The sequence below is a fragment of the Lolium perenne genome, chromosome 7 (genome assembly GCF_019359855.2).
Source record: "Lolium perenne isolate Kyuss_39 chromosome 7, Kyuss_2.0, whole genome shotgun sequence".
In the NCBI taxonomy this organism is placed as follows: Eukaryota; Viridiplantae; Streptophyta; class Magnoliopsida; order Poales; family Poaceae; genus Lolium; species Lolium perenne.
Window position 1 is genome coordinate 105,522,095 of NC_067250.2, and position 13,243 is coordinate 105,535,337.

The window sequence follows — 13,243 nt, forward strand, 5'->3', positions numbered from 1 at the left end:
TATATGATCAAGAAGAGTGAAAAGCCTAAGCTTGGGGATGCCCCCGTGGTTCATCCCTGCATATTTCAAGAAGACTCAAGCGTCTAAGCTTGGGGATGCCCAAGGCATCCCCTTCTTCATCAACAACTTATCAGGTCACTTCTATTGAAACTATATTTTTATTCGGTCACATCTTATGTGCTTTACTTGGAGCGTCTGCTTGTTTTTATTTTTGTTTTTGTTTGAATAAGATCGGATCCTAGCAATCCTTGTGTGGGAGAGATACACGCTCCGCTTTTTCATACGAAAACTGGTGTTCTTCGTTTTACTTTTAATGTTCATGACAAAAGTTGGAAGCTATTGCACTTATTGTTATTTGGTTGGAAACAGAAAATGCCTCATATTGTCTTGAATAATTTGATACTTGGCAATTGTTTTGAGCTCTCAAGTAGATCATGATTAAGCTCTTGCATCATGTAGTTTAAACCTATTAGTGGAGAACTACCGTAGAGCTTGTTGAAATTGGTTTGCATGATTGGTCTCTCTAAGGTCTAGATATTTTCTGATAAAAGTGTTTGAGCAACAAGGAAGACAGTGTAGAGTCTTATAATGCTTGCAATATGTTCTTATGTAAGTTTTGCTGTACCGGTTCATACTTGTGTTTGCTTCAAACAACCTTGCTATCCAAAGCCTTGTACTGAGAGGGAATGCTTCTCGTGCATCCAAAACCTTGAGCCAAAACCTATGCCATGTGTGTCCACCATAACTACCTACTATGTGGTATTTTCTGCCATTCCAAGTAAATACTTCATGTGCTACCTTTAAACAATTAAAAAGTTATTATCTCTTATTTGTGTCAATGTTTTATAGCTCGTGAGGAAGTATGTGGTGTTTTATCTTTCAATCTTGTTGGGCAGATTTTCACCAATGGACTAGTGGCTTCATCTGCTTATCCAATAATTTTGCAAAAAGAGCTGGCAACGGGGTTCCCAGCCCCAATTAATCAACTTTCATTAATAATTCTCTTCACATGTTTTGCCCTGATTCATCAGTAAGCAACTTAATTTTGCAAATAGACACTCCTTCATGGTATGTGAATGTTGGAAGGCACCCGAGGATTCGGTTAGCCATGGCTTGTGTAAGCAAAAGGTTGGGAGGAGTGTCAACCATAAATAAAACTAAAGTACATGTGTAAACAAAAGAGAAGAGGGATGATCTACCTTGCTGGTAGAAATAACGTCCTTCATGGGAGCCGCTCTTTGAAATTCTGTTTGATGAGGGGGTTAGAGTGCCCACTACCATTCGTTGACAACAACAAACACCTCTCAAAACTTTACTTTTATGCTCTCTATATGATTTCAAAACTTAAAAAGCTCTAGCACATGATTTAATCCCTGCTTCCCTCTGCGAAGGGCCTTTCTTTTACTTTATGTTGAGTCAGTTTACCTACTTCCTTCCATCTTAGAAGCAAACACTTGTGTCAACTGTGCATTGATTCTTACATACTTGCTTATTGCACTTATTATTTTACTTTGTGTTGACAATTATCCATGAGATATGCATGTTGGAAGTTTAAAGCAATTGCTGAAACTTAAATCTTCCTTTGTGTTGCTTCGATGATTTTACTTTGAACTATTGCTTTATGAGTTAACTCTTATGCAAGACTTTTGATGCTTGTCTTGAAAGTACTATTCATGAAAAGTTCTGCTATATGTTATCTACTTGTTAGCAACTATAGATCATTGCCTTAAGTCACTGCATTCATCTCATATGCTTTACAATAGTATGATCAAGATTATGTAAGTAGCATGTCACTACAGAAATTATTCCTTTTATCGTTTACCTACTCGAGTGCGAGTAGAAACTAAGCTTGGGGATGCTTGATACGTCTCCAACGTATCTATAATTTCTGATGTTCCATGCTTGTTTTATGGCAATACCTACATGTTTTGCTCGCACTTTATAATGTTTTTATGCGTTTTCCGGAACTAACCTATTAACAAGATGCCGAAGTGCCAGTTCCTGTTTTCTGCTGTTTTTGGTTCCAGAAAAGTTGTTCGGGCAATATTCTCGGAATTCCACGAAACGAAGACCAAACATCATAATTCACCGAGACGGATCAGGACACCGAAGGAGAGTCGGAGGGGAGGCCTGGGGCCCCAGACCATAGGCCGGCGCGGCCTGGAGGAGGGGCGCGCCGCCCTATGGGGTGGGCCCCCAGGCGCCTCCTTGTGCCGCCTCTTCGTCTATAAGACCCCTCGCGACCTAAAACCTCGATACGGATTGACGAAACTCCAAAAAGACTCCAGGGGCGTCGCCGCCATCGCGAAACTCCAATTTGGGGGACAGAATCTCTATTCCGGCACCCTGCCGGGACGGGGAAGTGCCCCCGGAAGCCATCTCCATCGACGCCACCGCCTCCATCATGCTCCGTGAGTAGTTCCCCCATGGACTACGGGTTCTAGCAGTAGCTAGTTGGTACTCTCTATCCCATGTACTTCAATACAATGATCTCATGAGCTGCCTTACATGATTGAGATTCATCTGATGTAATCGGTGCTGTGTTTGTTGGAATCCGATGGATTGTTACATTATGATTAGTCTATCTATAAAGTTTGTGAAGTTATTGTTGCTGCAATCTTGTTGTGTTTAATGCTTGTCACTAGTGCACGAGTGGCATGATCTTAGATTTAAGCTCTATACTTATTGCTTAGATTGTCTCTACAAGTTGTTTGCACATATTGCTGTCCGGAACCCGAGGCCCCAAAGTGACAGAAATTGGGACAACTGGAGGGGAAGGCTGTGATATTAGGATCACATGTTTTCACCAAGTGTTAATGCTTTGCTCCGGTGCTCTATTAAAAGGAGTACCTTAATCGCCAGTAGATTCCCTTGAGGCCCGGCTGCCACCGGCTGGTAGGACAAAAGATGTTATGCAAGTTTCTCATTGCGAGCGCGTATGACTATATATGGAAAACATGCCTACATGATTAATGAATTGATGTTCTATCTTAATGCTATTTCAATCCTATCAATTGCCCAACTGTAATTTGTTCACCCAACACTTGTCACTCATTATTGGAGAGTTACCACTAGTGTAGATCGCTGGGAACCCCGGTCCATCTCTCATCATCATATACTCGTTCCTATATGACATTGGAAGTAGTATCAACTATTTTCTGGTGCCATTGCCTCTGTGTTACTGCTACTGCTGATGTGTTACTGTTACTATTGCTCTCATATTACCGCTGCTTTCACATCACCCCTGTTACTAGTGCTTTTCCAGGTGCAGCTGAATTGACAACTCAGTTGTTAAGGCTTATAAGTATTCTTTACCTCCCCTTGTGTCGAATCAATAAATTTGGGTTTTACTTCCCTCGAAGACTGTTGCGATCCCCTATACTTGTGGGTTATCAAATGTCACGCGGAATTTTGATCATAACCCGGAGCCGCTTGTCCAGGGCGTCGAAGGAAAGGTTGTTCTTGGTGGCGCACATGGTGTCATCGCGGCCGCTGTACTCGTACATCAATCGATCACGATGTTGGAGCGCCGGATTCGCTTGGTGAACCTGGAGAGCGTCAGGTCCTTCCCTGACAAGCCGGACTCCGTCATCTTGCAGATCCGCCTTACCATCCTTGTCAGCATAGGTGACTCGGAGATGTGCAGGCAGTTAGTCCAGGCGGGGGTCTCGCTGGCGGGCCCGTCCTTAAATGCCGGCAGAGTCTTCGGGCTGGCCGGATCCGAGACGTCCTTCACATAGAAGAACCCCCCCAGACCAATACCTCACGGACTCATGACGATCCGTGTGAGGGTAGACGCGGCCGGGCGGATCTTGAAAGTTAGGCCCCCGCAGGTGGCGAGCGAGGAAGTCTGCTGGACCGTCTCCTTCTTGACGGAGAACAAATATTGAAAGAGGGCCAAGTCAGGTGTTACCCGGAGATGACCCTCGCACAGAGCGACATGGTTGGCGATGGCGAGGACGCAATTGGCGATGCCTCGAGGATTTCCGAGAAGAAATCAGTCGAGTGTAAGTAGAATCCACGCTCCACCAACGCCCTAGTCAGAACCCATTCTCCGGCTTCGGGCGCCGGGTTCAGGGCACCCGGAACCACTCTCCAGGATCCGTGTTGCAAAAATCCCTCCGCCTCGAAGCTGCGGAGTTCATCCTCTGTGGTGGTGCAGGGCCACAATTGCCCTTTCACTTCACCTTCACGAGTCCGGGTTTGGATTTCTTGGCAGCGGCTTCCTCCACCTTCTTCTCCATTTGCTTCTTTCCGGCTAGGTCTGCCGGATTAGAAGTGGATCCCTCAATGGTCTTGTCGGATCCCTTGGTAGGATCCAGCTGGACGGGGATGAATGGCGGAGGGGCGGAAGAGATTGGCATAGTTGTGATCGGCTCCGACTGTGATGGAGGCGGAGTAGAAGAAGACATGTACATTAAGAGTAAACTAACTTAGTCGGAACTACCACTACGCACTAGTCGTTCCTACCGATGTTGATGAGAAAGCTCGAGGCCGGAATGCTTATCGGAGATGGATGCTACGGTGGTCGGAGTGACCGGCGACGAGGTTTTTGCTGCGGTGGCTCATCGAGGTTAATAACACGAAGGATTCGACGCGGCGGCGCTAGCTCTGGCGGAACTCCGGCACGGCGGAAGCAGGAGCTCGGTGGCGGTGCTCGAGTGAGAGGTGAAACAGGGGAGAATGGGGTGATTAGAGTGTACGGTGTGGATATTTATAGGTGCGAGATGAGATTCGTGCTCCGCATCCTGTGGACGGAACGCAAGCGTCGCGCCGTTGGATGATGGACACGTGTCGAAAACCCTAGTGGTAAAAATGGCTAAGGATCAAGTTACCGTTCAAATTACCCGAAAATGGCGCCAAGATTGGCGGAACCTTTTGAACCTTTCAAGGTTCCGGGTAAAATTTTCAAATGACAAGCCATTATCTCAGTAGGGTAGTAACCCGGAGACTCGTTGTAATGATGAGGTCGATGGATGAAGTCCCGCGGGATGAAGGATCTTTCCGGCATGCAAGTTGGAAAGGGAAGTTTCATGAAGTTGAAGTTCTTCAAGTTTCCCCATGTTTCCAGGAAGTTTGTCCGACATGAAGATGGTTCAAGCAAGGCGGAAATAAGTGGTGAATCGCGTAGAACTCTGGGGGCTATTGTTGTGGGTATACTTCATGGGTGTACCATCGACGGTGGCTAGATCCGGCAAGCCCGGGTGGCCCATAGACGGTGATGGTGGCGTATGGCCCATCGGGTGGCCCAGTTGTTGTAGATCATGATGGCGGAAGTCCAGCCCAGGAACGAGGAGCCGGATCCACCGACCTATCCTAGAAGTCGGATCCAGCCTGGCCCATCAGGGTTAGCCGGATCCAGTACGACGTATAAGGAAAGGCGGATCCTTGACGTGCACGGAAATATAATATTCCATAGTTAGGCAACTTGTATTCCAGCTAGGACGCTCCGTGTAAACCCTAGATCCTGGCGCCTTTATAAGCCGGATCCCGGGAGGCCTAGAGGCACAACCACAACTCATTGTAACAACGCGGAAGCGCCCAGATAATTTCAGACAAACAACAGTAGGCCCTGTCGTCGAGCAGGTGTCCCGATGGCCCCTACTTTTTCTCCCCTCGTGAGGATCCCTCCTCCGAGGTACCATCGAATAGGAAACGCCATTTCCGTTGTCGCCCATGTCCCGCAGTCATCGACTCGGGAAAAGTAACTACAGGTTTCTAACGAGAGCCTGAAGCCTCAGGCTCATGCTGTGGAAGGCAGCGCTCTAGGTCATCAAGGCGGCACCGATACCTGGCCACAGAAATGGTCTCCTGCCTATCGCGGTTACGACAACCCTCCTCCCACCTCCGGCGTGCCGGGTCCTCTGCCATGCGGTATCCTAGCGGGCTCTCTCTGCTAGTATCGCCGCCTCCAAGTCAGCGTCATAGCGATCCTGATCCCTTGCCGTCACCTCCGCAACCATGGCCATCACCGTGGTGGCTTGCCTTCTCCCGGTTCCTTCCGCGGCTACCCGTTGCGCCTTGTCTTCACCACTGCCTTGCCCTCCACCCAGTAGGCTGCCGCCAAGGACCATTGGACGGCATTGCGCTTGGCCGCCCTCATGGTTGCGATTTCACATCGAGCGCGTCACCGTCGTCGTCCAAATCATCGAATTCGTTGAGGTCGGCATCCTTCCACACGTCGGCTATGGGATGCTAATGCGTCGTGTTCCCCGCTAGCGAGGCCCGCGCCTCCGCCAGCGACGAACGCGCCCCATCTAGCGTGGGTGCCATCGTTGGTGTGCAGATGCCTCGACGATCCTCTAGATGTTGTCACGGACTCGGCATGAACCTCCTCCCTCATTCATCTGAGGCGGAGGAGGTTGTCGACACCAAGGAAGTGTGGGATGGCAACAACGACTAGCTCGGCTATCTTGTGTACCTCGCGGAGAAGGCCAAGGAGGACGGCAAGGTTGACCAAGCGTCGATGAGGAGGAGGCAATGAGGCTAGCCATGAAGTCCTCACAGGAGCAGCCCTCCGCCGCCTTCGCCACTCTATGCCTCCCAGCCTCTCACAGGAGGAAGCCATGACCCACGCGTGGCCCCGCAACCGTGGTTACCGTGGCCCGTGCCGCGTCCTGCCTACCGGCTACCACCTACCGCGACCAACGGCGTACTTGTTGCCTTCCTGGGCGCCCCATGAGTAGCAGCCACCAATGACACTGCCTCCTCCATCATCGCTAGTCCGCCACCTGTTGTGCCGGCATCGGACTAACCGTGGGTGATGCCTACGTTCATCAACAGAACGCGAGATGACAACGATGACCAGTAGATAGGCATGCGCTTGACCCTTCTTATTTTTCAATGTTTTAATATTTTTAAACTAATGTCAATATATATTTTCATATGAATAAATGAGTCGAAGGCTGAAGATACCCTAAACATGCCGAATTAGTGGGATCTCAAAAAAAAAGTGGCCTCGAACAAGAAATCTACTCCTTACTATCCTGGTGTTTGTACTTCTTCCGATTAAAATTATTTGACTCAACTTTGTCTAGATAGAGATGTACCTAAACGTGTTATAGCTCGTTTTTTTTGTTTGCGAAGATTCCACCAATCTATTAATAATCATCAACAGTAGTACAAAGATTGTCAAAAGTAATAAAAATCATAAATAGGTCATTGGACCACCTAGCGACAACTACAGACACTAGCGCGAGCCGAAGTCGTGCCGCCGTCCTCGCCCCTCCATCACCGGAGCTAGGCAAAGCTTGTCGTAGTAGAGCTTGTTATAGTAGACACACAAAAATTCGTCGTGTTAAGGCCCCAAAAGACCAACACACTAGAGCATGAACCATCGCCAATGATAACAACCGTAGATTAGAAGAGAATGACCTGAAACCATACAATCGAACACGAAAGCCGACCGAACCAATGGAGATGGAGATCCACTCGACACACAACTCCACGCGCCCTCCGCCGCTAGATGCACCATCAGGACGAGGACAAAACTGGAAGGATCTTATTCTGACTTCAGGAAGTAGCCGGTGGCTCACCATCCTGAAGAAGAGGCCGAAAACAAACTGAAGGAAGAACTGGAACTTTTCTGTCGGCGAGAGGCCGTGGTCCACCACACCTCCCATGCCCCAAGGTCACTGGAGACGGAGCGGACCGGCAGTGTCGCCAGCAAAAGGGATGAAATCTTAGATGGGTTTCAAAGCCGGCTCATGGTCACCTCATACATATCTAGACGGAGTTAAGTCAAGTGATACAACCTACACAATACAACACCGGTAAAGCCAGAATATCTCGTCGAACCGGAGGGCGTACAAAATACTACACCGGCAAGGCCAAAATATCTCGTCGTACACAGCAGAAACACACGCAAGACGCCTCCAGAGTTAAGAGAGCATCCACCTTCCGCAGCACACCGGCCACAAACGCGACGCGCACGCCCCGATTCCTCCATCTGCCGTCCAGCGCTTACGCCAGCACACGACTCATCGCCCTCTACGCGTCGCCGTACCATTGGCCACCGTGGCCCGCTCCCTAGGCAACGGTCGCCACCGCAGCCTCGGGCCCCGCCTTCCGGCGACCCGACGCACCGTGCACCCCAAGTCGGTTTCTTCCCCGGCCCCGGCTATAAATACCCTGCCCGGCTCTCCCAACCATTTCTAGAAAGCTCGCCGAGCCTCTGTCTTGCCAGCCACAAGTTAGTAGAGGAGAGTCACGGAGGAAGATCCGGAGGCGGCCGAGGCGAGGCATATGGAGGTGGAGAGGCCGCCGGGGCTGGGCGTCGACGGGTTCTTCACGGAGGCCGACCTGGCCGCGGCGGACCAGCTGGTGCAGCTGAGCGCTAGCGGGGGCCCGGAGGCTGCGGCCCCGACGTCGTCCTCGCGGTCGGTGAACAACACCGAGATGGCGGCGGCCACCGACATGGCGGACCAGCTGGTGCAGCTGAGCGGAGGCGGAGGCGCTGAGATGGCGTCCCCCACGTCGTCCTCGCTGTCGGCGCGGTCGGTGAACGACGCCGAGGCGGCGGCCGGGAGGGAGGTCGATCACAGGGACGACGATGGGGTGGTGGACAGGAGGGCGAGGAAGCGGTACCGGCTGCTGGCCGAGCTCTACCACGCCACCCGGCCGGCCAAGCGGTAAATACTTCGTTTTGTAGTTGTAGGGTGTTCCCTTCTGTTTCCTATTTGCTTTTCTCATCCGCGATTGGTGAGGTGATGAACCTGGATAATGTAATACTCGTATTAGATCGTGGAAGAAGATGAAGAAAAGTGCCAACTTTGTACAAATGAGGTTTTTTTTTTTTTTTTTTTTTTTTTTTTTTTTTTTTTTGCAAATTTGGATTTGGACGGTGCTGCTCGATCAGACATGTAAAAAAATATCTATCCCTCGTCGTATATTTTATTCCCTCGATCTCTACGGATGCTTGCTTTGCTTCTGGAACGTTCGAGGGTGTGCTGGCGGCTACCCTAAGCTTGGCGAATGACGCCTTCGTTTCGGCTGCGACCAAGCACGCGGCAGCGGCGGCTGTACTATGCTTGGTTTGCAAGCAAAATAAACGCGCGTACCGAGAACACGCCTGCATATCATATGGATGAATTACTTAACGGCTAATTAGTCCGGCATGCGTCGTACCTAGCCGCGGACAAGGCGTGTATTTTACAACGCAAAGTGGCCGACACAAACTAGCAAATTCCAATACCACCGACGTGACTATTGTGCGTGTTTAAAACTTCGTTGTTAGGCCACCGCATTTCAAACACGAAATTGGTTCATTTTGATCCATATATGGTCCCGTGAGAGCCTCGATCCGTTTGCAGCAGCGAGCGGCTCCAATGATGCCACAAACGGCTCCAAAGGTTGTAAGAGAATACGACGCTATTTAGCGTTTATTTAGCGTCGGATAAATGTAATTTTTAGTCTGGAGAGACCCATTTTTTCCAGCGACGAGTTTAGGATGGATGAAAACTTTTGATAAAGAACGACGAATTTAGACAAAACAAGGCGAAACTCGTTCAAACATAAGCGAAATTTAAAGATATTTAATTTATACAGACGAGTTCGTACATATATCGGCAGAATTCGTACATATATTTGAATTCGGCCAGATGGAAACATAAACTAAAAGTAATAACGGCTTTCTACATGCCGAAATGGCGGTAGAAGGCCATGTAGTCGCCGCCATTGTCGTCGCTCGAGTTGCCGGCGTCCTCGGGCTGCGGCGCCTCGTACCAGCGGCTCGAACCCTGGCCAGGGTCGCCGGCGCGTGGCAGCGTCGGCCGGTAGAGGTCGTCGTCGATGCTCTCCTCGAGCTTGATCAGCTCGACGGGCTTGGGCGCGATGTTCCTTGCGGCGGCAGGTGCGGCGGCGCGCGGCAGCCAGGTCCAGCAGGCGACGCTGCTGCTCCGCCTCCTGCCGCTCCCAGTCCCGCCTGGACCAGCCCAACGCGGCGTCGATAGGGAGCGCGTTGTCGGCGGGGACCAGGCCGTTGAGCGACCTGGCGATCGCCTCCGCCACCGCGGCATCCTCGACGCGCTTGGCCTCCTCCTCGGCGAGCTGGTTCGCGGCGGCGGCGGTCTCATTCTTCGACGACTTCCTCTTGCGCCCGCGCGAGGGAGAGGAAGGTTGCTCGCGGATGACGAGGGCGCCGCTGTTGCGCCCTCTGGTCGGCGGTGGAGACGTCGGCTCCTTCTTGACGAAGACCGGTGTCGACGGCGGAGGCGCCGATCCTCCGGACCTGGACGCGGACCTCGACCCAGACGAGGAGGAGGACGACGCCATCCTCCTCGGCGTCCAGGAGCTACCGTGCCGGCGCGACACGGTAGCCGCCACCGGCGGCGGCATCCCTAGGACGGGGGAGTTCCCACCCTCGATGTGCGCGAGCACATTATCGAGGGTGCGGCCAGGTGTGCTCCACCAGCGGCGGCCGATGGCGTTGTTCCTAGCGGGAGGGGGGAGGCCCGTCATACTGGGCGAGTTCACATTCGTACCTCTGTCAGAAGAACTGCGTCCACGCTTTGTAGTTGTCCGGCCAGAAGCGCTCCTCCGCGCGCTGCTCATCACTGAGAGTGAAGAGCACCGTGTTGATCTCCGCCTCCACGGCGGCGCGACCCATCGGCGGTGGCGGGATCGAGTCGCTGCCCGCGCTGAGTCGCCATCCTCCGGGCGCGCAGAAATCCGGCGGCGCATGGTAGCCCGCCGTGTGCAGGAGCCGCCCCTCCCATTGGTGGAGAGAGCGGCGGCCGAATCCATTGTTCGCCGCGCCGTCGTTCGCCATTGTGATGGTCGCCACTAGCTCTCGCTCGAGATTGGGGAAGATTGGTGGTGTGAGAACAGGGAGACGGCATGGTGAATGCGGCCAGACGCGGTAGTTCGGCGATAAATAGAGGACGAAGCGCGTGAAACCGAGATGACAACATTAACTCGTCGCGTGGAAGCTACGCGTCCGGCGAAGACTGACCGGCAACAGGCTTTTACAGCGCGTGGAAGACGATGCGATGAGGACGATGATCGGACTTTCTCGCTGACAAGTCGGGGCCACCAGCCGCGCGGGAAGTTTTCTCGGCGTTTCCCGCGCTTTCATTTCGTCCAGAGTCCCCGAGCGCTCCCCGAGGGGCCGGGATGACCTAGGCTCTCCGGATGGATGAAAGCCCAAATCCAAGCGAAAACGAGGATCCGGGGGTGCGACTGAACCGTTTTCGTTCATCTGGATGAAAAAAAAAGCGTGCTAGGGGCCTCGTCGGGGAGACGGCTGGAGATGCTCTAAACCGAAAAAAGAAAAAGAGATTAGAAGAAACAACAAAAATATAATTTACATTAATTAGGGATTAAAAGGGTGTGTTTTTACGGAAATCCACTCTTACACTGGCCATAGCATGTGTTCCCGTAATAAAAAAAACATTTTAAAATGTTAAAAAATTCTGAACAAACATGTGGCGCATATATACCGACACTATATGTGTACACCTCAAGTTTGACGAAAAACTGACATTTTTGTGTCATTTGTAAAAGGATAAAAAAAAGTCTCGTGAAAAGCTTTTTTAAAGCACCAAATTTTATCTTTTTAAATACAACACACGGAATGTCGGTTTTAAAAAGAAACGACTTTTTTTTGCACATATCATGTTGAGACGTATACGTCTATTTTTGTTCTTTTTTTCAAAAAAATTTAAACTACCTTTAAAAGTTATTTTATAAACTGGGAGCACATACTCTCTGAGTCTCGGGCGAAGAAATGCCTCATCCGCGTTTTTACCACAAAAAAAAGAAACATATGCAGATAATGCTGCCGGGAACTTCTGGTCCTCCTCGCCGGCAGTTTCTAGTCCTCGCCGAGGTCGATGAAGATATGCGGCGCCGACCACACATTGTCGGCCGGAGGAGGAGGTGGCAGCTGCCGGTGGTGGCAACGCGTGCGCAGCCTTCTACTGCGAGCGTTGGATGGCCTCCTTGATGCCAATCCACTTGGCGCGCTCCTCCTCACGGCCACGTGCGGCAGTGGCGCCTGTGGCGTGATTGCTGCGCATGCGCCTCGTAGTTCATGTCATCGTCGTCGAGGACTTTGAGGTGCGCCTCGATGCCCACCAGCCGCTCCTCATGTTCGGCCTCAAAGAAGCAAGCTCATAAAGGGGAGTCCATGGCGTATGACGGCCCCCGCCTCAGATTGGGTAGCAGGTACACATCGTCTCATGATCTCCCACGTAACGACCCGGAAAAATCCCTATATTAGATTTTTCTCCGTTCCCGGTTTTTCCGTGCCGTTCCAAGTCATTATGGCATCATGCATATATTTTCTACCTCAAAAATATTTTATTAAACCCTATTTTATTTCTAGTACAATCCCATCTTTTATTTTAAATTATATCTCTCTTTTCTCTGTTTACTTCATTGCTAAAATCTATTTAGAAATGGGTTTTAAAACAAACAACAAACTAATAACAGAAAAATGTTTTATAAAAAAGGGGAGCAGACTTCCAACCGGCCAGGTCCAACACAAGGCCCAGCCGGCAGCCATCCCGCAGCCCACCTAGCCCACCAAGACCGAAACCCTAACCCCACCACCGGCTTCGTGGCAGTTTTGCATTCCTACCCCTTGAAACGCAAAATCCAAAGAAAATTCAATGAAACCAAGTGATAACAAGTGAATAATTCTATGCAAAAAGTGTTAATATTTGAAGCTATCAACCTTACCCCTTGTATTGTAAGTGTCGCGAGAGCATCCCTTCCGTGTTGTGGACTTGGATTTTAGGTTGTCGATGCACATGCAAATTACTACTCCCTCCGTCCTGCGGAAATTGTCGGGCGCACTCTACAAATGAAGTTTTACAAACCTCCCCTTATAGTTATAATTCTTCTCCAATCGGATCCTTGTATTAAAGAGACCATCCCTGGCCATCCCAGGCCGTCCCTAGCCAACCCCCCCCCCCCCCCCCCCCCCCGCCGCTGTATGCCTCGGTCGTCCGCCGTTCCACTTGCCATCCGTAGCTCCCTCCGCTCGACGAGGAGCTATGCTTCCTCCTTGTCTCCTTTGCTTGACCAGGAGCTCCGCCGGTGGGGCGCAGAGGAGGATCTCCACCTCCTCCTCATCCTCCTCTGCTTGAGCTCCACTGGTGGGGCGCAAGGAGCTCCACAGTCTCCTCCCAGTCCGACGGTCGCTTCCCCACATGACCTTGATGCCGTCACGCCTCCTTGGGCTTCCCTGAGCCGTTCTAATGCTTCAGGGTGATCTGCTGGTCCTCCAGGACCCTTTTCC

General features: G+C 51.0%; 1 protein-coding gene across 1 annotated transcript; it reads left to right on the top strand.

Annotated features, from left to right (window-relative positions):
* The first annotated feature begins 8,148 nt into the window (after nt 1-8,148).
* On the top strand, nt 8,149-8,634 carry LOC127315777 (uncharacterized). Its single transcript, XM_051346231.2, has one exon. It carries the CDS (start codon nt 8,245-8,247, stop codon nt 8,632-8,634), a length of 390 nt encoding a protein of 129 aa, XP_051202191.1. The 5' UTR covers nt 8,149-8,244.
* The last annotated feature ends 4,609 nt before the right edge of the window (nt 8,635-13,243 follow it).